We start from the raw sequence: 21,969 nt of genomic DNA on the forward strand, positions 1-21,969 counted from the left end.
ATTGTTGTTTTTAGGTCTGAGAAGAACGATTTAATGTGTATTTTGTTGAATCTGTAATTGCCTTTGGTAGGATAGACATCTTAACTCATTCACGACCACTAACGTGAGTTTGCATTATTCCATATTCTGTTCCTGGTTGCTGCTGATGTGAATTTACCTCATTGTGGAAGACTGTCTTTTCGGATTCATAATCTGAATAAAAATACGAAGTATGGAATGCTAGTCAGAGTGATGTCTGAGGCAAATGCTGGATATGTCTGCAGCTTTCACCTGTATTGTGAAAATGGTGACAATTTAGACAAGACCATTTCCCTTATGCTTAATGACAGAAGTTTGTGGCAACGAGCTTCAGATTTTTTTAATATTCACCTGCTCTCAGTATTAGGAAAGTGAAAAATTTGCTGATTGTGAATGTGTTAACAATATTGATTCTTCCTATACATGAGCATGGATATTTTTTCTTTTGTTTCTGTCTTCTTTTATTTCTTTGAGCAGTGTTTTGTAGTTTTTGTTGTAAAGATCCTCCACTTCTCTAGTTAGGAAGATGCCAAAGTATTTCATTTTTTATGTGGTTATTGTGAATGGGATTGTGCTTTTTATTTGGTTCTCTGTTGTTGGTGTATAAAATTGCACCTGTCTTTTGCACAATTTTTTTTGTACCTTGAGATTTTGCCAAGGTTCTGGATCAGTGCAAGTAGGTTTTTGACAGATTCTCTTGGGTTTTCCAGCTATAGGATCATATTGTCTGCAAAGAGGGATAACCTAACTTCCTCTTTTCCTTTGTGGGTACGTGTGATATCCTTCTCTTTACTGATTGCTCTAGCTAGGACTTCCAACACTATGTTGAACAGGAGGGCTGAGAATGGGCTGCCTTGCCTTGTTCTGGTTTTCAGGGGAAATGCTTCCAGTTTCTGTTTGGTTAGCAATATGTTGGCTGTGGGTTTATCGTAGATAGCGCTTACTATTTTGAGATATGTTCCCTCTATGCCTAGATAGTTCAAGGGTTTATATCAAGAAGCGATGCTGGATTTTATCAAAAGCTTTCTCTGCATCTAATGATATAATCATGTGGTTCTTGTTTTTGCATCTGTTAATGTTTTAAATTACATTTATGGTCTTGCAGATGTTGAACAGCCCTGTATCCAGGGGATGAAGCCTACTGCTCACAGTGGATGATTTTTGAGATGTATTGTAGGATCTGATTTGCTAGAATCTTGTTGAGAATTTTTCATCCATATTTGTCATATATACCCTGTGTATTGGCCTGAAGTTCTCTTTTTTTGTTGGATCTTTACCTGGTTTGGGTATCAGTGTGATGTTAGCTTCATAAAATGATTTGGGGAAAGTTCCATCTTTCGCAATTGCCTGGAATACTTTCAGTAGGATTGGTATCAGCTTACTTTTGTGAGTCTTGAGCTTTCTCTTGTGACCATTTCTGGAACTTCTGGTTCCTTTTCTCTTTTCTTTTTCTTTTTTTTTAGTGGCGTGTCTCATGCACCACCACTTTTGGCTCACCACAGGCAGTAGTGGGCTCCTGTCTAGAGACCCTCCTTTCTGCTCTCAGCATGGGTCAGGCAGGCCTCTCTCCATGTGGGTCAGACACCCCACAGGCTGCTGGGGGAAGGAGATCAAGTCTCGGCTTTACTTTTCTGCTGTTAGGTATCCCACTCTGTTCACGTTTGTAAATAGTCCAGTGCTGAGGGTGGAGTGTCTGGGTTTCCAAGCTGGCACTGTCTCTGATTTCTTGCACTTGGATTATCCTCTCTGGGCCAATGATGGTCAATCCCACAGGGGCGTGGAGATCACCCTTTAGTCTCAGAATGCAGGCTGCTCAGTAATAAGCAAGCTGGGGCACAAATCTGCCTGGGACAAAGAAAATGTCTTTGGCCCATGTCTTCTTCTCTGGTGGGACTTAGTTCTAGATATCCTCCCCACACTTTCTCCATGGTCCCCACTGCCAGTGCCTGGCCTTTTGCTACAGGTGGTGAGGTTGGGCCGGGCTTCAGGTGTTGATCTCTATTGCCTTTTTCTGAGAGATGCCCTGAGAATGGTGGATGTTCCTGCAGGTAGGGGTTGCTGAATTCTGAGCAGTGGTAAATTGCAGCCACTTCTGAAGGTGAGCCCCAGGTACTTGACCCTGTGTATCCCCCCCGGTCAGACATTTGCTCACACACACACACACACACACACACACATGCCGATTCATCCTATGCACACTATACCATGCAGATATTCACATACTCTGACTGGTTCTCTCGCCATCTTGCCCCTCTCAAACTCTCTTAAGTTTTTGTAGGTCTAATTCTGTTATTTATTTTTGCTGATTCTTCGTAATGTTTACTTGTTTCTGCCCATGTTATCTGCATTTTTATTATGAAGTAATGATTACTAAGTCCTTATCTGAGGAAATACTTGAAATCTGGAGCTTTAACATATTTTCCTCTTTGATATTTGCATGAATTATAGCTAGGTATCTGGCAGTACTACCAAAGAATATTCGCTTTAAATTTAAATTCTTAGCATGTTTTATGACAAGTAGGTATTTTTAATTCTGACCCCAAACTGCCTTGTGGTTAGAAGTTTCTAGCAGAGAAGCTCCTTCCCCCAAATCTCAGATTCCGGCTGAAATAGACAAGATTCTTTACCAAGTAAAGTGGACTTTGTTTTTTTTTCTCCATGACAGACATTTCCTTGGAGGTATTACCTTTTGGGATTCTAGCCCATAAGGTTTTTAATCTACTCTCTCATCTTGTAAACGGTCCAGTCTTTGCGTACTGTTCTATGTTTTGAGGCCCATTATAGCTAAATGCTCTAAGCCACTAGAGATTGGTATATGTACCTAGGGCAGTCTTGGCCTTCAGTGTTTGGCTATATCTCTGAATTAGTGCTTTCTTTTTGGTTTTTCCCCTTGGGGGAGTGTGGGATTAAAGGGTAAAGAGAATTTTTTTCTTCTTGCCAGCTTAGTTTTTCTTTTTTTTTTTTTTTGAGTTGGAGTCTCACTCTGTCGCCCAGACTGGAGTGCAGTGGCCGTTCCCGGCCACCGCAGCCTCGACCTGCTGGGCTCCAGTGATCCTTCCGCCTCAGCCTTCCAAGTAGCTGGAACTACAGATGTGCGCTACCACGCCCGGCTAATGTTTGATTTATTATAGAGATGAGGTCTCGCCAAGTTGCCCAGGCGGGTCTCGAACCCGCGGGCTCAGGCAATCCACTCACCTCAGTCTCCCAAAGGCGCGGTATTACAGGCTGAGCCACCGAGCCCGGCTCCATCCAAGATATTTTAAAATAATTTTATTTTGCATTTATTCAGTATTCTTTAAATTGACTGTCCCTTAGAGTAGCTAGACAGCTATGTTGCTCGAAGCAGAAATCTTTTCTAAAGTATCTTTATGACTCTCTTACTGGGTAGCAGAGCAGTACATTAGGTACTGCTAATCGGCTACCATGTTCAGGTTAGTGTGTTTAAAATTCTGCACACAACAAGTGCTGTTTCTGCTTAGTTAAAAAAAAAAAGTGTCAGGTTGACATAGATACTGATGTGTCAAAACGTTCAGGGTATTATGAATGCTCCATTTTGACTTTGTATTTCTTTAATCTAAGTGATGACTGTGGATGACTGTATCCTTTTGCATTTGTTTGGCTGCAGGCATCTGTGACTAGTAATTAAATAAAAACAGAGGAGTAAATACTTAATGATAGCCGGTTATCATATATGGCAGTTTCTACTACAAATCTTTTGACCTAATTGAAGTGATTGGTGCTATAATAATCTTGAGAATGGGCGCAAACTCATGACTGTGTGTGAATTGTTTTCCTAGACAATGAAGTGTTTCTATCTTTGGATCTGTATAAGAGTGATGGCATATTTTTTAACTATATGGACATTCTATTAGTATGCTAATTTTTATAGTCTACATAGAATTGCCTACTTTTACATGCCTAAACAAAATTCATGGAGGAGAAATACTGACTTCTAAAAGTGAAATGGACCAGGCATGGTGGCTCATACCTGTAATCCCAACACTTTGGGAGGCTGAGGTGGGAGGATTGCTTGAGCCCAGGAGTTTGGAACCAGCCTGGGGAGTACAGTGAGACCTCATCTCTACAAAAAAAATAAGTCAAGAATGGTAGTGCATGCCTGAAGCTACTTGGGAGGTTGAGGTGGGAGGCCGTGATTATGCCACTGCACTGTAGCTTGGGCAACAGAATGAGACCCCCAACTAAAAAAAAAAAAAAAAGGTCAATTGCTGTGGCTCAAGCCTATAAGTCCAGCACTTTGGGAGGCCAAGGCGAGAGGACTGCCTGACCCCAGGGGTTTGAGACCAGCCTGGGCAAGTTAGTGAGACCTCATCTCTACAATAAAAAGAAAAATAAACCAGGCATGGTTGTGCACGCCCGTAGTTCCAGCGACTTGGAAGAATCACCTGAGCCCAGCAGGTCGAGGCTGCGGTGGCCGTGAGCATGCCACTGCACTTCATCCTGGGCGAGACTCCAACTCAAAAAAAAAAAGAAAGAAAGAAAAGTGATTGGGTACAGTATTAGCATATACCTCTTATATACTAGGATGAAATTTTCAGATAGTCCTTTAGAGTAATCCACAAAGAGTACATTCAACCATTCTTATTTGAAGGTTTTGAAGCTGCTAAAACCCTTCAAATTCTACAGTCATACTAGATAGGAGTTCTGAATGTGGGAGTAGAATTCAGCTTTGGAAGCATCTACATGTAATATATTATAGAAATAAATCCTTGGCATTGGTTTGTGGAAGTTTGCCATGACCATATTAAGGTGATATTTAATAAAAGCAAAATGTAGCACACACAGGATATTGTACAACTGTCAACTTATTTTGTCTATTAAAAATCTATCATGTATCTGAGAATATCAGTTTAGCCTCTTATAATGAGAATATATTTTATGTCTTATTTGAAGTATGTTAATTTAAAATACATGAAAAATATATCATTTGTAAAAGAATATTAATATCATCGATACCATTTGTATTATACTTAGGAAGAATATATTACATTTAGACATGGGTCTAATATCTTATATGCTATTTAGTACTTATAATGAGTAAGTGTATGTTCTATTTTTTATGTTTAAATCATCTTTTAGGTTTAATATTTAAAATTTTTATTTTAGAGTACAAAATAGGACATAAACAAAAGAATTAGAATCAAAGGAATATTTTTGATAATTATCTTTTTTACATTTCTTCTGCAAATAGGATCATGACACTAGTGGGAGTTGAATTTTTTATGTACAAAGTAGTCACAATTTTTCCTTTTATTTTTATAGAAGTTGAAAATATATCTGTGATCTTCACTAATTCACTTAGCACAGAGGTAGAACCCTTTGAAGAATTTAATTGAACTTAAATTAGGAAATGTTTAGATAGCATGTGATTTCCCTAGCCCAGATTTTTGGCTGTGGAATATAAAGGAAGGATTTAACCTGAAAGAGATTTTGCTAGGAAGAATTGTCAGAACTTGTGACTGAAAGGTAATTGCCAATTTGAAAGCTTAAATGATGGAGAGGATCCCAGTTTTGTTGGCAGAATGGGGACATTAGGAAAGGTGATAAGGGGTAGGGATGAAGGGTCAGAGTGAGGATGAGTTCTCTTTTAGAGGTGTTCATTTGAGTTAATGATGGGACATCTGGGTGGGATTGTGAGTTAGAAACTTGATGTTTGAGGATAAGTAAGAGTGGTTAGGGCTGGGAATGTTCATTGGCGTTATTAGCTCTGAGGTGATATTGATTCTGGGAGAGTTGATAAACCTTTCAGGTGACAGAGTATATAATCTGAATGTTAGTCTCAGAATTTCAAATGATTTCTTTAGAAGAAGTTTCCCTACCTGTGCCAAGTTAAAGATTAAATAGTAAGAAACCTCTAAAAACCTGCCTTGTTGTAATGTCCTATAAAAGATACAACTGTTACTCTAGGGTCAGGAATTTTTTCATCAGGCTTGCAATGCTTGCCTGTTCTTTTATTAACTAATGTTTTTTGAAAGTAGTGGCTCCATGCAGAGGGCTCTAAAAAGCTCCTGATGAATGCTTTAGGCCAGGTAATCAGCATCTTAACAGACTTTGCTATGTTGACTTTTGAAGTCTAATTTGAGGGTTATGGAAATGTTAGGAATTTTAAATCAAAAGGAGAGGATTGTACCTTCACCCCTTTACAGGAAATAAATTTTGAATCAAATGGAACACAAATTACTGTCAGTCTGATGTTGATTGTGGTTCTATTGTGTAAAGAGGAGCCTACACAGCACTTTTGGACTTGTAATCTTCAGGAGGGCAAAATCTCCCTCCAGTGGGAAAGGTGGTGACAATCACACATTAGGCAGCTAATAGCTGCATGGATGAATGAAATACAAAATATGTGTAGAACTGTGCACTGACATCAAAGTGTTTGTCCTTTAACTCAAAGAAAAGGACAAGAATATGTGTGTGATTTAAAAACATTAAATACATGCACATGCACACTGATTTAAGCCATATACCATAAAGCAACATTGAAAAACATGGTATTATAAATTATCATAGTTAAGGAATTGAGTTTTCTGACTAAGCAAAATGGGGGGGGGGGTTATGTGTTAAGATGATATTTAGCCAAGACGTTGGGAGAAACGTTACTTATCTGAAATAAAAATGTATATACATTTGTCAATATAAGTTGAAATAATACTGCTATATATATTATGTATTTATATATTTTTTAAAAGGCATATTGGCCCCAATCCACTTGTGTAGAAAATGATAGCCTTAATCAGAGCAAACCTAGCTCAGCTCTTCTACTACTAAAATGACTTAATGAGATATAACACAAAAAAGAAAGGTTATGTTTTGGCAAGAAGGAAGGGGCATTATGGTTCAATACCTTTACTTAACTAACCTTTAAGTGTGCAATTAACATTTAAAGGAAATAAAATTTTGGAAGTATTATAGAGTAATTGCAGAAATGTAAAATGTAGTTAAAAGCTGGTTAGTCTGTTAGGAGAAATTCCTTCAGATAACACTGACAGTCATCAGAAGTGAATTTGTAATGCGTAAGGGATGAAAATCTGCTCAATTGGTGATATAGTTACTGCTTTCTCTTTTGTTGTTTTCTTCATGAACTTCAGCTCTTTGACATTTTCTAGGATGAAACTTTCATACTGACCCATAATTGATCTTTTAAACACAAATCCTGAAATATTTGAGGAAAAAAAAAAACATTGCGCATAAGTAAGCAGCAGCATAGGGAGGGAGAAATGGAAAAGCTTGTACCTTGAAACTTTCCAGGATATTTGCCCATCAACTCACAATTTAGCAAAATCTGTTATATTTAAAACTTTATTGTTTCTAGCCTCTACTACTATGAACAGCTTTTCACTTATGGCGAGCATAGAGGGTATCTGAACTATCAACTCACCTTTGCAGTTTATTTACAGAAGTCGTCGTAGTGTCACTGAAGTACTACATTGGGTAATATGAAATTTACAACACTGACCTGATCCATATCAGCTCATCTGTATTTTTCTTGCTCTTGCTCTCACCTGCTGCTGCAGGACCCTATCTCTTCTCAAAAATCCCTAATTTAGATATTTCTAGGGGTCTCGGGAAATAGTTTACACATTCCCTAAATGAATTTTGTCAGTTTCCATGTAACAGCTGCAGGTAATTTCTTTCATATCTTGTTTTGAACCTCTTCCCTAGGGACAACTGTGTGTGAAGAGAGGGGAGAAGTGTCCATGGGACACAGCTGGTGGTATTCTGAAGCCCTCTATGTGCCAAAAGTATAGGGTATTCTGTGGCAAAGTATGGAAACATGTCTTTCTTCCCCTCTCTCCTTTTGAAATATACTTGATTAGAGGGGAATCAAATTAGTACTCTTCAGACAGTACTTTCTATAGCACTCAGATATCTGAGTATATTGAGGGTGAGTAGGCTGGGCCTGGAGGTACATCCAAGAAACAAATACTCTGCACTCAGAATCACCCCAACCCTATCCAAATTGCAGGCCTCCTTATTGGACTCATCCTGTCTGCTTGCTACTGGCTTCCCTTCCTTTAGGAGATTTTTCTCCCAGGAGGCTCCTTAGTCCACCACCCAAGTAGACTTTAGGCTGATTTCTAGGAATGTACACATTAGTCTCAAACTGTGCTTGGAACCCCTACACTTTTTCCATTTTCTCTTTTGATGTGTTTTTGATGAGTAGATGAAGTGGAGGTAAACAAATACCACTACATATCTCTTTCCTTTGTGTCTTGTCCTCTTTCCTTTTTTCTTTTGGAATTTATGGGCATGAAAAGATATCACTGCCCAATCTTACATACATCTTTGTCTACCAAGTTTAGTATGTATGTATGTATGCATGTATGTAAAAATTAGAAGTCTCTAGACATTGACTACAATGACCACTTGCAACATAGAATTCTACAGGTAGTTGACTCATGAAAGCAATATGTGCTAGGATAGAAGTCTACATCTACTGCACGTTTGATAGAGTGAGTTTCATTGCAATTCTTATTTGCAAATGGAACTCACCAAGCAATGGCAGTTATATAAGCTTATAACTAACTTATAAAATAATATCTAGAGTCAGAATACATCCAAGGCTACTAAATGTGTTAAATATTTCATATAGTTGAACAGAGAAATAAAATATGTGTCACCTCCTAGTGTGATGCCTACATTCTGAAGATAAGTTAACAGGTTACCAATAGCGAGAAGGGAAATAACAAAACAAAAAAAGTTTCACATTCTGAGCTAAAATTTTGTTTTAGGCTTGATTTATTCCATTATATTTATATACACAGTTAAAACTTAAAATTGAGATGGAGAGTTTTAAATATGCCAAATTGATTCTTAAATAATTTTAATAATGTTCTTATTCTTTCTAATTTAGTTTCACTGTAGTGAAAATTATGCAAGTTACCAAATTGAGCTTTTGTTTTTCTTAATAACACTTCACAAAAAATCCAAGAGAAAAATTTTTTAGCAAACGATTGAATAATTTCATTGTAGCAAAAATATTCTGAATAGATGGAAATGATACCTTACCTACCTTCTCATTCTATAAGAGAAAATGACATTAACGAACTTGATTTTAGTTCAGTATATGGGGGGGGCAAAATAATGGAATTATATTTTGGAGGATTGGGTCCCTCATTGTATAGGCTTCCCCCACTAGGTAAGTGTTCTAGGAACCCATCAGCATCAGTGCATCAGATAGCATTGTTGTGAGAGGCTTTGTTCAGCTTCAGTGACTTTTTTTGGAGATTCTTTCTGCATGTTTGCTCATTTCATGATTTATGAGCACACCCACCCACACCATGCTGAGTGTTTAGCAGTTTTTGATCAAAAACAGCATGACTCCCATGCCTCACCCTCCCTATTCACCTGATCTCTCCCTGAACAGCTTTTTTTTATTTCTCCAGTTGAAAACATTTCTTAAAGGGAAATGATTTTCTGATGTGAAAGAGGTGAAACAAAAATCAGCAGAAGCACTGAAGGCATCAAACTTTATGAATTCATAAAGTGTTTTGAGCAGTAGAAGTGTCTAGGTAGGTGTATTGCTTCAGGCAGAGAGTACTTTGAAGGTGACTGAAGCTTACACATATAAGAAAAAAATACAAATTTTAAAATAAATATATTCCAATTTTTTGGGGGGTCCCCCCGTACATATATGTGTTTATATCCATATTTGTATTTATTTTAAGTCAAAGGGCACGTATTTTAAAACTTGCATCTCATTAGTTAGACAATGAGTGCCATCAGAGGCCTAGAGGTAAATGGAAAGGCAGAATCCAGGGGGAAGAGAGAAAAGATAAATGGGGGGACAGAGAGCATTTACAGTGGGATATGATACAGTTGTTTTCCTTGGGACTTAGGCTCTATGAGGGGGGACCCAAAAATTTGGAATTTACTTATTAAAAATTTATGTATTTATTCTTACATGCTTAAATTTCAGTCACCTTCAAAGTACTCTCCATTTGATGCAATACACCTACTGAGGCATTTTTTCCATTGCTCTAAACAGTTTTTGAACTTATCAATTTTGATGCCTTTTAATGCTTCTGCCGTTTTTTCTTTCACCTCTTCCACATTGGAAAAATGTTTCTCATTGAGGACTTTTTTCATTGGGGAAACAAAAAGCAAGTTGCTTGGGGTGAGATCAGGTGTTGAATAAGGAGGGTGGGACACAGGGGTCATGGCATTTTTGGTAAAAAACTGCTGAATACTCAGTGCAGTGTGGGTAGGTGCTCTCGTAAATCACCCATCATGAAATGGGCAAATGTGTTGAAAGAATCTCAAAAAAAAAATTCCACAAAAACCTCACTGAAACCGAATGCAGCCTCTCACACTAGCTGGTACGCTGATGCCAATGGGCTCCTAGGACAATTGCCTAGTGGGGTAAGGCTGTACTACAAGGGACCCGCCCTCCAAAAAATAATTTTGGTTTTTTGGGGGTTTCCTTTGTATGTTACCTATCCTATTTATCTTGTTATTGTGGAAAAATATGTAACAAATTTTACTCTATTACCTATTTTAAGTACACAGTAAAGGAGCATTAAATGCATTTACATTGTTATACAATCATCACCACTACTTCCAGAATTTTGTCATCATCCCAACAGAAACTCTATATCTATTAAGCAATAACTCCCTATACCCTCTTCCCCCAGCTCCTGGGAACCTCTATTCTACTTTCTGTCTCTAAAAATTTGCCTGTTCTAGATTCCTCATATAACTGGGATCATACAATATTTCTTGTTTTGTGTTTATCTTATTTCACTGAGCCAAGTGTTTTCAAGGTTTCTCTATGTTGTAGTATGTATCAAACCTTCATTCCCTTATTACTGAACAAGATTCTATTGCATGTATATACCACATTTTATCAATACATCTGTTCATAGACAGGTGGCTGATTTCTACCTTCTGGATATTGAATAATGATGTTATAATCATTTGTGTACAGTATCTGAGTCCCTGTTTTTAGTTTCTTTGTATATATACCTTAGTGTATTTGTCAAGGTTCTTCATATAAACAGTAGCAATAGCATATATATATATATATATATATGAAGTCCCATGATCTGCCATTTATAAGCTGGAGACTCAGGAAAGCCAGTGGTATAATTCCAGTCCTGAGTCTGAAGGCTGGAGAAATAGGGGAGACAATGGTGTAAATCTCAGTTCAAGGGCAGGAGAAGATCATTGCCGGAGCTCAAGCAGACAGGCAGGCAGGAAGCATAAAGGGCGAATTCCTCCTTTCTCTGCCTTTTTGTTCTATTCAGGCCCTGAACTGGTTGGATGATGCTCACCTACATTAGGGGACGGGGCAATCTATGTTCCTGTCTACCAAATTAAATGCTAATCTCATCCTCAAACACCCTCACAGACACACTCAGAATTAATGTTTAATTTGGGCACCTATTTGCCCAGTCAAGGGGTGGAATTGTGGAGTCTTATGGTAATTTTATGTTTAATTTCTGAGGAACCACCAAACAGTGGCTGTACCATTTTGCATTCTGCCCAGCAATGCACAAGAGGTCCTATTTTTCTGCATCCTTACCAACACTCATTTTCTATTGTTTTGAAAATAGCTATTCTAATGAGTATGAAGTATAATTTTATTGTGGATGCTATTGTAAATGGAATTGTTTTCTTAAGTTCCTTTATAGATTGATTGTTGCTAGTGCATAGAGATGTAACTGATTTTTGCATATTATTTATGTATCCTGCAACTTTGCTGAATTCTTTTATTAGCTCTAACATTTTTTTGTGGATTTTGTTTCAGTTTTCTACATACAAGATTATGTCATTTGTGAACAGAAGTAATTTTACTTCTTCCTTTTCATTTGGGCTGGCATTTCTGTTTTTGCCTAGTTGCTCTTGGTCATGGTGTATAATCTCTAATCTTTATCATTTCCTTCCTGCTATTAGCTTTGGGTTACTTTACGCCTGTTTTTCTAGTTTTTTTAAAAGATGTACAGTTAGGCTATTGACTTAAAATCTTTTTCTTTAATGTAGGCATTTACTGCTATACTTTTCCCTCTTGGCAGCTATTTCACTGCATTCCATAAGTTTTGGTATGTTGTGCTTTCGCTTGCATTCATCTCAGGTATTTTCTAGTTTCCTTTGCGAATCTTTCTTCGACCCATTGATTATTTAAAAGTATGTTGATTAATTTCTACATAATTGAGGATTTTCCACTTTTCTTTCTGTTATTTGTTTCTAGTTTCATCCCATTGGGATCCCAAAAGATACTTTGTGTGATTTCAGTTTAAGAAAAAATTATTAGGACTTGTTTTGTGGACTTACATATGATCTGTCCTAGAGAATGTTCCATGTGTACTTAAGAAGAATGTACATTTTGCTGTTTTTGAGTGGAGTGTTTTGTATGTGTCTGTTAGGTCAAATTGGCTTATAGTGTTATTCAATTTCTCATTCTTTATTAATTTTCTGTCTAGTTGTTGTACCTATAATTATTACCCATAGTAGGATATTGAATTCTCCACCTGTTACTATTGAATTCCCTTTTTCTCTCTTCAATTCTACCCATTTTTACTTCAGTTTTGGAACTCCGTTCTTAGGTAGGCATGTGTTTATAATCATTATGCCTTCTTGATGGGTTGAATCTTTTATCAATATGTAAAGGTTGTCTCCATTTTGTTTTTTGCTATTTTTTTGATTTAACATGTTTTGTCTGACAAAAGCATAGCAACCTCAGCTTTTTTTTTTGTTACTGTTTACAGGGAACAGTGTTTTCATCATTTTTTTTTCAACCTCTTTGTGCCTTGGTGTGTAAAGTATCTCTCTTATAGACTGCATATAAATTCATAATTTTTAAATCCATTTTGCCAAACTTTCTTTTTATTGGAGAGTTTAATCCATTTATATTTTTAAATGTCTCATAAGAAATGACTTATTTCTGCCATTTAACTGTTTTTTGTTTGTCTAACATTTTTTCTTAATGCTTCCATTACTAAATTTTTGTATTTAGTTATTACTTTTTAGTTTATTATTTTGATTCTCATCTTTTTCTCTAATGATTTGTAGTTATTTTCTTAGTAGTTACCTTGGGAATTATAATTAATATCTTAAACTTACAACAACCTTGTTTGAATAATATCAACTTAATTTCAATAATATACAACGACTCTCTGTACATCTCTGCCTCAAACTTTTTATATTTTTATTGTCATAGATTACATCTTTATATATTATATGCCCATTAACATGTTTGTAGTTACTGTTATTTATTTATTTTATCTATCTATCGATCTGTCTGTCTATCAAGTTGGAGTATCACTTTGTCACCCAGGCTGAAGTAAAGTGGCAAGGCCTTGGCCGTCAGAGCTCATGGCAGCCTCAACTTCCTGGTAGCTGAGACTAGAGGTGCATGCCGCCACTCCTGGCTCATTTTTCATTTTGGTAGAGATGAAGTTTCTCTATATTGCCCGGGCTGGTCTTGAACTCCTAGGCTCAAGTAATCTTCCTGCCTTGGCCTCCCAAAGTGCGCGTTGGGATTACAATTTTGAGTCACCATGCTTGGCCCATTTTATGCCTTTAAAATCATACAGGAGAAAAAAGTGGTTACAGTCCAAAAGATAACCTATGTGGTTATCTTTACACTTGTCTTATTATATCTTTGAATTAATGTTTAGTTTCCTTTCATTTTAACCTGTAGGAATCCCTTTAGTATTTCTTGTAGGACAGGCTTGCTAGAAATGAATTCTCTCTGTTGTTTTTGTTTTTAATTTGGTCATGTCTTAATTTTTCCCTCACTGTTGAGATAGAATAGTTTTTCTGGATATAGAATGCTTAGTTCAGGACTTTCTATATGTATGTTATTCCACTAACTTTTGGTAGTGGAATACTACTACCCATAGTTTTATAGGAAATCAGGTATTAATCTTATTGAAGAAACCTTGTAAGCAACAAGTCATTTCTCTCTTGCAACTTTAAAATTATCTCTTTGTTTTAGGGTTTTGACAATTTGACTATAATGTGTCTCAGTGGATCCCTTTGAGATTTTTGTGCTTGGAGTTGATGAGCTTCTTGGCTTTCTATATGCATTTCTTTTGTTATATTTGGGAAGTTTCAGCTATCATTTCTTCACATTTTTTTTTCCTATTTTTTTTCTCTTCTTCTTCTGAGAATCCTATGATGCCTGTGTTGGTATACTTTATGGTATCCCACAGGTCCCTCAGGCTCTTTTTGTTTGTTTGTTTTTGTTTTGTTTTCTTTATGCTTCTCAGACTGAATCATTTTAATTTATCTTCAAGTTTATGGATCTTTTCTTCTATCTGCTCATATCTGCTGTTGAACACTTCTAGTGAGTTTTTTGTTTCAATTATTATACTTTGTATTTTTTTTTAACTTTTGGTTCTTTATATAATTTCTTTATTATCTTTATTGATACTCTCATTCTGTTCATACATCATATTCCTAATTTCCTTTAGTTATTTGTCTGTAGTATGCTTTTACTCATTGGACATATTCAAGGTGGTTGAATGTTTTTGACTAGTATCTCCAGTGTCTGGGCTTTTTCAAGGTTAGTGTCTTCTAAATTCTTTTTATACTTTGTGTGAGACTTCCTTTCCTATTATTTGTATGGCCATTAATTTGTTTTTGACTACTGGACATTCTTAGTATTATACTGTAATAACTCTGGAAATCTGATTCTGTCACTGCTTACAGACTCCTGGTTTTTGTTTGCTGAGGGTTGTAGCCATTCATTGGTGATTTTTGCAAACAATTTTCGCAAAGTATATATTCCCTTTTGTATGTTGTCACTGAAGTTTGTGTTTTATTATCTCTTCTGTCAACCAGTGACCTGACAAAGATTTCCCTAAATGTTTGACTTTAAAAAGTTGAGGCGAAAGGTGTTTTGTCTATTTGAATCTTCTGATAGCTCCCATAAGTTGTTGCAGCCCAAGAGAGTTGAAACCAAGGCAAGTGTCTGCACTGGTCCTTTGTGAAACTGCCAAACTAAAATGCAAAACCCCAAATTTTTGGAGAACAAGACCTACACCACCTACCATAATATCATCCTGCCTTTCTGGAAACTCTTTCATGCACATTACTCCCTTACTTGAAAATAGCAGTTTCTCCCTTCATAAGGCACTCTCCTCATTGCTGCAAGTGTCCAATCAGGTTCCAGAGTTTGTTTTTGTTTTTGTTTTGAGTGGTGGTCTCATTTTGTCACCCAGGATGGAATGCAGTCACATTATCATGACTCACCACAGCCTTGACCTCCTGGGCTCAGAAGATCCTTCTGCCTCAACTTCTAGAATAGCTCGGACTACAGGTGTGCCCCACCATGGTCAGCTAATTTTTTTTTATTATTTTGTAGAGATGAGGTCTTGCTATGTTGCCTGGGCTGGTCTAGAATTCCTGGACTCAAGCAATTCTCCCACCTCAGCCTCCCAAAGTGCTGGGATTACAGGTGTAAGCCACTATGCCTTGTCAGGTTCCAGAGTTTTGAAATAGTTTACTCAAATCTTTCCAACTTAGCAGTTGATTTGAAGGAATCCAATCCCTGGAGCTTCCTTCTCCACTGTTTTATGTTGATCCTACTTTCTTGAATCTTTGTTTGTACTTTCCTGTTGTCCATATATCTATTGAAATCCCATACAAGTTCCCCTAATGTTGGTTATAGGCTAATGTAATGAAAATTAAAACAGTACCAAAATTCAGTATAAACTAGGTTAAGATGAATTAATCAGTTTTGATTCTCTTAGTTCATGCTGTTAAAACAAAGTGCCACAGACTGGGAGGCTTATAAACAATAGAAATTTATTGCTCACTATTTTGGACACTGGAAGTCCACGTTCACAGGGCCAACATTGTTGGGTTCTGATGAGGGCTCTCTTCTGGGTTGCAGACTGCTAACTTCTCGTTGTATCCTCATATGGTAGAAAGCGAGCTAACTAGTTCTCTGGCCTCTTTAACAGGGGTCCACCTTCATGATCTAATTAACTTCTTTAGATTGTCATTTTGAGGATTAGATTTCAACATATAAATTTCACAACAGGCTTCAAACTTGAGATCAGACTTTATTACTTTTGGTTTGCTTCCCTTTTAAGTATAGGAATGAATTGTGTACTTAAATATAGACATTTTAAATAATGGAAGATTTTTATACTGGATAGGTATGGTTTGTAAGATGGTTCCATGTTTTGAAAAATTGTGGCTAGTAGAGTTGATATTTTCTTTTTCAGCATTCTTATATGTGAGCTAATTCTACATAATATTTTTCTGTTTTCAGGTTAAATTGACTAATTATCATGACAGTGAATAAAGCTTAAAAGTTATGCTATGTGTTTTAGGCATAGGAGGTTTACTCAGTTTTGAAATGCCATTTATTTCTAAATAATTTTTTATTAAACATTTATGTAGTATAGTGCATAGAAACCAAACAAATTTATACATTTTATTGACAGTTCATTGTGGTTCATTTTTAGGTCAATTTTTGGAGGAGGGGGGGGATACACTAGTAATATAACAGAATCACAATCAGAAATTTAAGTTTGCTATCCTTGTAAATCACTTTTTAAATTGTTAATGTATATTTTAAAATCCTAATACTAAAGCACTAAAATTTTATACTTTTATTTCTTTGTAGAACCTTGTAAAACATCTTCCTGAGCAGAAGGTACTCAATGAATTGGCCCAGCTTAAGAATGAATATGATGACCTCTGTGAGTCTGAACAATTTGGAGTTGTGGTATGTATGGAGAATAAAGGCCCACACACTCAGTTGGGAGGTAACACTTGTCAGAAACAATGAAAAGAAAGACATTCCAACTGTTGAGAATTTTTTTTTATGTTACTGTGTAGCTACATAATATTGGCTGTCAGAAAAAAAATCCTTTTTTACCTATTATTTGTCATGGTATTGAAAAATAGTTTGTTTTTTTACATTCACAAAATACTTCAAAATATTTCATGGGATTTTGTCTATAAAAGTGCTGATTTTAATCCTATTAATATATGCAAAATAGTATGCAGTATTGTATGAGCTATTTTTTCTTCCATTTATATCTTGAGGTTAGAATTTGGCCCTGAAAACCTTAGGCTAAAATAAAAGGATAATAGCTAGATAAATAGCAAACTACTAGAGACTCTTTTCTGTGGTATCTATTGTATCAGAAAAAGCACAAGGACTTTTAGATTTTCTTTACAGTGTCAATAATTGAAAGCTTGAAATGTGCTGTTTTAACTGGGAAGACAATCTTGTAAGTATACATCATATGGTTAAATCAACACATTGTTAAATTAGTATTGGAATGAATTATTTTTTCTTATGCTGCCCTTCATTTTAAGGAGTACAAAAGATGACTAGGTATAAAATATGTATTAAAGAATATTGTTATGTATTTTAAGTATTCCTCAGAACTGCTATTCAAATAGTTGGCAAAAAACAAAACAAGACATGGAAGAGGGCATTATGATTTATTTAATTTCTTGGAGAAAAAACTGTTTTCTACTTAAGTGCTCAATACTACTTTGTTTGCTCTATGAATAAATAGTTCAATCATGGTTGCTAGCTTTACCCTGGTTGCCTGAACATTTTTCATTTGCATACTAAGAATTTTTAAATTACCAGTGGACCTACTAGTCAAACACTGTTAGCTTCATCCAAAATACTTTTTAGCCTTTTAATAGTATAATATATTAGAATTGATCTAATTTGATACTTTGCAATTTAAAAATCCTGTTTAAAGTCAAACTGTGATAGATAGGACTGAGCATGTTCCTTTTGAACACATGCAATAACTTCTTGCCCATATTTAGAGTTTATTAATTTTAAGACATGGCATTGACTACGCTGATGTAGGAGGAATCTGGCAAATCCTTGCAATGAAAATCAGGAATGTATATTTGGGATCAGATAGACCATATAAAGGTATCTGAGGAAGGTATTTCTCTTATTTTTGAACAAGGCAAATTAATCAACCGAATTGGCTAGAAATTATTTATTAACCAAAAGCAACTTAGCACAATATTAAATAATAAAAGTTTAGACCAAAGTCTACACTTGAAGCCTAAGCTGCTTGGATTCATATTATAACTGAAGAAAGGCTGTATGCCCTCCGAGAATTCAGCTGTGTCATGATGGTTATGAGTTTTACAGTAGGTACACTACACAATTTCTCTGAAGCCGTTTTTTTTGTTTGTTTCCTGAATGCAGTTTATCTTGGAAGATGTATTAGTTTGCCAAGCAAGTCCTTCAAGAGGAATATCCTTGGTACCACACTGAGGAAATGAAGTTTAGGGACATAAAAAGCAATATACCTTCTGAACTAAAAGCAAAATAGAAAATGGAAGAGATTTCTTGTTTATGCACATAGCCATAAATAATTCTGGGGCTATGGTACATGAAGTAACCTGGTCCCCTTATTTAATCTCACCATCCTAAGTTACATGTCTGTAGGGGAAAAAAGTCAAAGACGTTACAAAGTAGTTTATACTATGTAAATTACCTAAGATCATATCAATCAGGATTTGCCAAAGAAAGTTTAGCTAGACTCATATTAAGGAACTATTTTTGAAATAATGAAAAACCTTATCTTTTAAATATGTGTACTTTGCAATGTTTAGAACAATATCGTGTTTAAAATAGACAGTAAATAAATGTTGAATTGAATTGTAGGACAATTATTAAAACTAAATGTGAACCTGAGATTTTAAAACACCATAATTTAGATCTGTGAAAGTAAAAATTTTGCTAAAATATATTTCTTCAGGTATATGCTGAAAGTAAATTGAATTCTGTGTAACTACATCCAAATACTTTTTACCTAAGCACATCTCAACAGCCTACAGTGTGAACAGCTTTGGAAATATGTAGAATCATCTGCACTAATGAGAAAGGCTCCAAACAGGAGAAGCTTTTTCCTTCTACCCTCCTCCCATCAACACAATTAGTGGATTCCTCCTAAAAATCTGTATTTGTCTTTTGATTTCTATGTCAAAAACCTCCGGTGTCTTCCTGAATTTACAGAATGAAACCCAAGCTTATTGCTCCTGTAACTCTCTGGCTTTCTTCCTTCCTGTTCCCATTAGTGAACTGAGTGAATTGATATCTTTATGACATTTTAGCTTTTACCTCAGCAAGACTTGTCATTGCCATTTCAGCAGTTATTTCACTCACTCCCATTCAGGGGTCCTTCATTTTTTCATAGTGGCCATGCCATATCTTACCCACTTTCTTCAAGTTGTCTGTTCCCTCCCCATTCTTTTTGCTTATCACAAACAGCCTTACTTGCCAAAAAAAAAGAAAGCACCCAGACATCAGAGCCTCCAATATCAACTCTACCTATATATTCACCTCTAGCCATACCTTTTATTAACTCATTCTCTGTCAAACCACCCAAAAAGTAGATGCTCAATTATTACTAACATTACTGTTCTTGCTATTATAATTGATAGAAACAAAAACATATTAAGAACTTACTGTGTCAGGTTCTATGTGAAGCATTTTGACTGCTCCATCGTGTGTATTCTTTATAGCAACCCTATGAGGTTGGCACTTTTATTGGCTTAATCTTATGGATAAGGAAGGCACGGTAACTTGTCCAAAGTTACATAGTAACTTTTAGATGCAGATTTCAAGCACGTGCAGCCTGAATTAATAGCCACATTTAATCACTCTGCTGTTCTGGGGTGTGTGTGTGTGTGTGTGTGTGTGTGTGTGTGATGTTTTACTACAAGGTGATCTCACCTCAATTTTGGACATCATCATCTGCTGCCTACTTTAGGACAGTAGTATCTCTTGCTTACTTTACTTCTGTTAGTTATTCTATTGCATTTTCAGTTTACCAGCTTCTACTCTGCTCTTTAGAAAAAAAGAAAATCTTAAGTTGCTGTCTAATAATGAATGGATAGATGGATGGATGACTAAAAATCCTTCATTGATCCTGAGGTTTCTGTTAGCTGCCTCTCTTCATTTCCTAGCATCAGTTTTTCCAGATTAGTCTCCTTTTGCTCTCTGCTTTCTTATCTCTCATTCACTGTTCCACCAACTGCAATCAGAATTCTGCCATAAATAATGCATTGAAATGGATCTAGGAAAGGTCATTAATTACCTTCTAATTGCATCTAAAATATGCAGCAAATCTACTCACTTCTCTCCATCTCTACTGCAGCCACCTTAGTCCAAGTCAGCATCATTATTGTAATTAACCATTACAATATACTTTTAGCTTGTTTTTGCCACTTGTACTTTTGCCCTTCTCCAAGTCAGTCTTGATATAGGCCTCAGTGTGACATTTCTAGAGTGTATTTGTATTGTGTCATATTGCTTATCTGCTTACAACATCAGTGCTGCTCTAAAGATGCAGTATCAATTCCTTGTCATGACCTATAAGGCACTATCTGGTTTAACACCCGCCCTCCTCTCCTACTTTTATCGCCTCTTGCTCAGTATTCTTTGGGCCACGTTGTATTTTATTTTCCATGTCTTTGAACTTAACATGCTCTTTCCTGCCTCAGGACCATTGTGCATGCTGCTCCCTTATTCCCACACACTGCCTGCTTCTCTCCTGCTTTTTCTTGACATCTTAGTTTAAATTTCTTAGCTTAAATTTATATTTCTCAGTGATGCCTTCACTTTACCTATCAATCAAAAATAGATCTCCCTATTAAATTATCTCAGAGCACCTTTTTTCCTTTCCTTCTATAAATTACCATGTTTTCTAATTAAATGTTTATTTGTGAGGATATTTATAGACTGTCTGTAACCCCAATTATAGTGCAAGTTCTGGAAGTAGGTGACGTGTATCTAACAAACATTTGTGGAATGTATTAGCATGAATGCAACATCAAATGAACTGTTTTCAGTCCTGTCTTATTCTATATCCATATGACACTTGGTAACATTGACATAGTTAAGCTTCTTTTTGAAATATTTTCTTTCTTTGCCTTCTTAAACCATAAATACTATTTCCTGATTTTATTTCTCTAACCCTGGCCAGTGTCCTATAGCATTTCCATTATTATACAACTTCCTAGATGATAAAAACAAAATCTCCTCAGTTAGGGTAGACATATGCCAGAAATGCAATATCATTAAAATAATAATAATAAACACAAACAATAAAAAATTTGCAAAACTGGAGGAAATTGTGAAAGAAGCTTATGTGACACAGTGATTGGGATGCTAAGATTTCTCTAACCTTTTGGGATTTTTAGCAGCCACATCATTGGGCTTGCTTATAATCACATACAATCAGTTGAAAGAGAGAGAGAGAGAGAGAGAGAGAAATAAATAGAAAAACCCAGGAATCATTCCTTTGTCTAAAGGCAGGTCTCTGGTTAATAAAGATATGCTAGTCCCCACACCTTCTGTGATTAATAATTCTCTTCTTTAAGGGAGTAGATTGGCTGTATAGCTTCCTACTGACTTGTCCTCCAACCTGCCTCCCACAGAATTGAATTTGGTACATCATTGTAATTATGTGCTGTACCTTTACTGGAAAAAAACTTGGATCTTCTAAAGCTCTGGCAGTCAGAACCCCCAGCAGGAGCTTAGACTCTTCTGAGTGTGTTTGCAGCTCTACTGTTCTCAAACCTCAGCGCTATGGAAAGTCCCACTTGGCTTATACTGGGGATAGAGACCCATACTGTGTGTATCTATTAAACTAACACATCTTCTGAGAAAAAGAATGCAATAATTAGTTCTCTTAGCAATCGGTACTTTGTTTTTCTGACTTCAAAACCACCCATATTTTTCAATTAAAAACATTCTAAAGCTATAATCTAACAAAAAAAAGGTTGAGATAACCTTGTGCATAAAAATCTTTATAATGGCACAGATTATGTGATATTGCTGACAGCACATTTAAACTTTTTTTAACACAAATATATGAAGGAGGGAGAAGAGGATTTATGCTAGTAGTTGGAAGTACAACTCTGAAGTCGCTGTGCTTTTTAATTTTTTTAAAGTCTCATAAGAGCTTATGAGCTCAATTC

The 21,969-nt window shown here is 36.0% G+C and overlaps 1 protein-coding gene across 1 annotated transcript in view; it reads left to right on the forward strand.

The window, feature by feature from the left end:
* The window catches only part of DIAPH2 (diaphanous related formin 2), a 650,570-nt gene that overhangs the window by 186,415 nt on the left and 442,186 nt on the right, over nucleotides 1–21,969 (forward strand). Inside the window, exon 15 of the mRNA XM_021706787.1 lies at nucleotides 16,619–16,720. Coding sequence (XP_021562462.1) covers nucleotides 16,619–16,720 — 102 coding nt within the window. The remainder of the gene's footprint in view (nucleotides 1–16,618; nucleotides 16,721–21,969) is intronic.

This window comes from Carlito syrichta, unplaced genomic scaffold (assembly GCF_000164805.1).
Source record: "Carlito syrichta isolate Samal-C Ts95f unplaced genomic scaffold, Tarsius_syrichta-2.0.1 Scaffold316004, whole genome shotgun sequence".
Taxonomy (NCBI): domain Eukaryota; kingdom Metazoa; phylum Chordata; class Mammalia; order Primates; family Tarsiidae; genus Carlito; species Carlito syrichta.